This window comes from Antrostomus carolinensis, unplaced genomic scaffold (genome assembly GCF_000700745.2).
Source record: "Antrostomus carolinensis isolate BGI_N321 unplaced genomic scaffold, ASM70074v2 scaffold18080, whole genome shotgun sequence".
Taxonomy (NCBI): Eukaryota; Metazoa; Chordata; class Aves; order Caprimulgiformes; family Caprimulgidae; genus Antrostomus; species Antrostomus carolinensis.
This window is the reverse complement of record NW_010286644.1, coordinates 1-1,595: the sequence shown is the minus strand read 5'-3', so window position 1 is coordinate 1,595 and position 1,595 is coordinate 1. Positions and strand designations below refer to the sequence as shown.

Sequence of the window (1,595 nt, the reverse complement as noted above, 5' to 3'; positions counted from 1 at the left end):
GAATAATGCAGTGTCAGAGAAGCATAAGCAGCAGCCACCCATTCTTGCTCTCGCTCCGTGCTAGAGCCCATTCTGATCCTGTTGTGATTGCTCTGTTCCTGCTACCTCGATTCCCAAATCTCCCTCCCTGTCTCGTCCTGCTCGTTCCAGCTCCCAGTGCACACCCTGTTGGTCCTGCACTAGCCTGGCACTAAAGGGAGGAGGAATTCTGAGAGAAAGCTCACCGGGGTAACACCCACGCTGCAACACATGCTATTCCTACCCCTAGGATGCTTTTCTTGCTCCTAGGTTACTCCTCCCACTTGGAGAAAAAGTCAATAATCAACCTAGCTGATAAAAACTTTGTTTGCTGATTAAAGCAGATCTCAAATTTAAAGTCCAGCATCTCTCTTACAGTCAGCCGATGTAAAGCTTTGTAATTAGGCATAATCATGCTAGCTCAGAGCAGTGAACAGTATTTCTGAATTCTGGCCTAGCTACAATGTTTTGTGAAAGAGGAATGGATATGCTCAGTCACCACCGTTGAGAAAGCGGCCAGTGAAGCATAGTGAATAAAAGCAGAACACTAAGTGTTCACATCTAGCCTGACACAAATGAATCTCAGGGAAGGGGACTGAAAAAAATGATGTCAAAATCTGAGTCACTACCTATGAATGCATCTCTTTAATAATGAAACTTTGATGAAGTGATGTGCCTGTCATGAAATACTGTGAAGGGTACATCGACTTTATAAGATACTCTAAGAACTTAATAGGGAACATGATTTATTCACCATGTAGAAACATAAATGCAAATTGTACATAAGGGAAGATGCTTGCCATTCCCTGCATCTGCAAAATGTGTGTGAAATGTTATCAATCCATGTTTAACACCGTGATGAAGCAGTGTACCATCTTTTGCCAGTTCTGCTTTCAGCTGCAGCAGCATGCATTGAACATTAAGTGTGCTGTATGGAAAGAGCACTGCAACCTGGAGCAGAATTTATTACTCCCGTGATGAGAGAATGCAGCTTGGAGTCTGTACTGAAGCCTTGTAAAAAGCAAGTCTGCACTTTAAAGTTCATGTATATTACTCATAAAATAACAATTATCTTCTGCAGAGGCTTTCATGCAAAAATATCACACACAGCACTCAATGGAAATGATTCCTCTGACTTTTCTTTACGATGCGCCAAGTAACACGGGGAAACAAATACAGGCATGCTGGTAGTGATACCTGTCATCTGCAAGTTCAGAAACAAATCCTTTTTGAGCCACTATCAGAAGCGATTGGGAGTGCGCTGTCCTCCAGAAACCCTCATTGCACACTTACGGGGGCAGCAGCCCGGGCTCTTTCAGGTTTCTGCAAGCCGAGCCGGAGCGCAGCGCTGACAGTTTCCTCCGTTCTTACCTCTCAGCTGCTCCGGATCCGTAACGTCGCACGGGATGAACACCGTCCTCTGCGCTTCGAACTGCTCGTCCAGGGCCGCCTTGCTCTCCTGCCCGGCCTCGGAGTTGCGGTCCAGCAGGGCTACCTGGGCAGAAAGGAGGGAAAGGCTGAGCGGCAGAAGGACGGACAGACGGCTGCAGAGCCGAGTCGAGCCCCCGGGCTGCCGG

General features: G+C 47.0%; 1 protein-coding gene across 1 annotated transcript in view; it reads right to left on the bottom strand.

Annotated features, from left to right (window-relative positions):
* The window catches only part of HPGD (15-hydroxyprostaglandin dehydrogenase), a gene marked incomplete at both ends in the record, with an annotated part of 23,578 nt that extends 22,065 nt beyond the window's left edge, over window positions 1-1,513 (bottom strand). Inside the window, one exon of the mRNA XM_010176912.1 lies at window positions 1,390-1,513. Coding sequence (XP_010175214.1) covers window positions 1,390-1,513 — 124 coding nt within the window. The remainder of the gene's footprint in view (window positions 1-1,389) is intronic.
* Window positions 1,514-1,595: the final 82 nt, after the last annotated feature.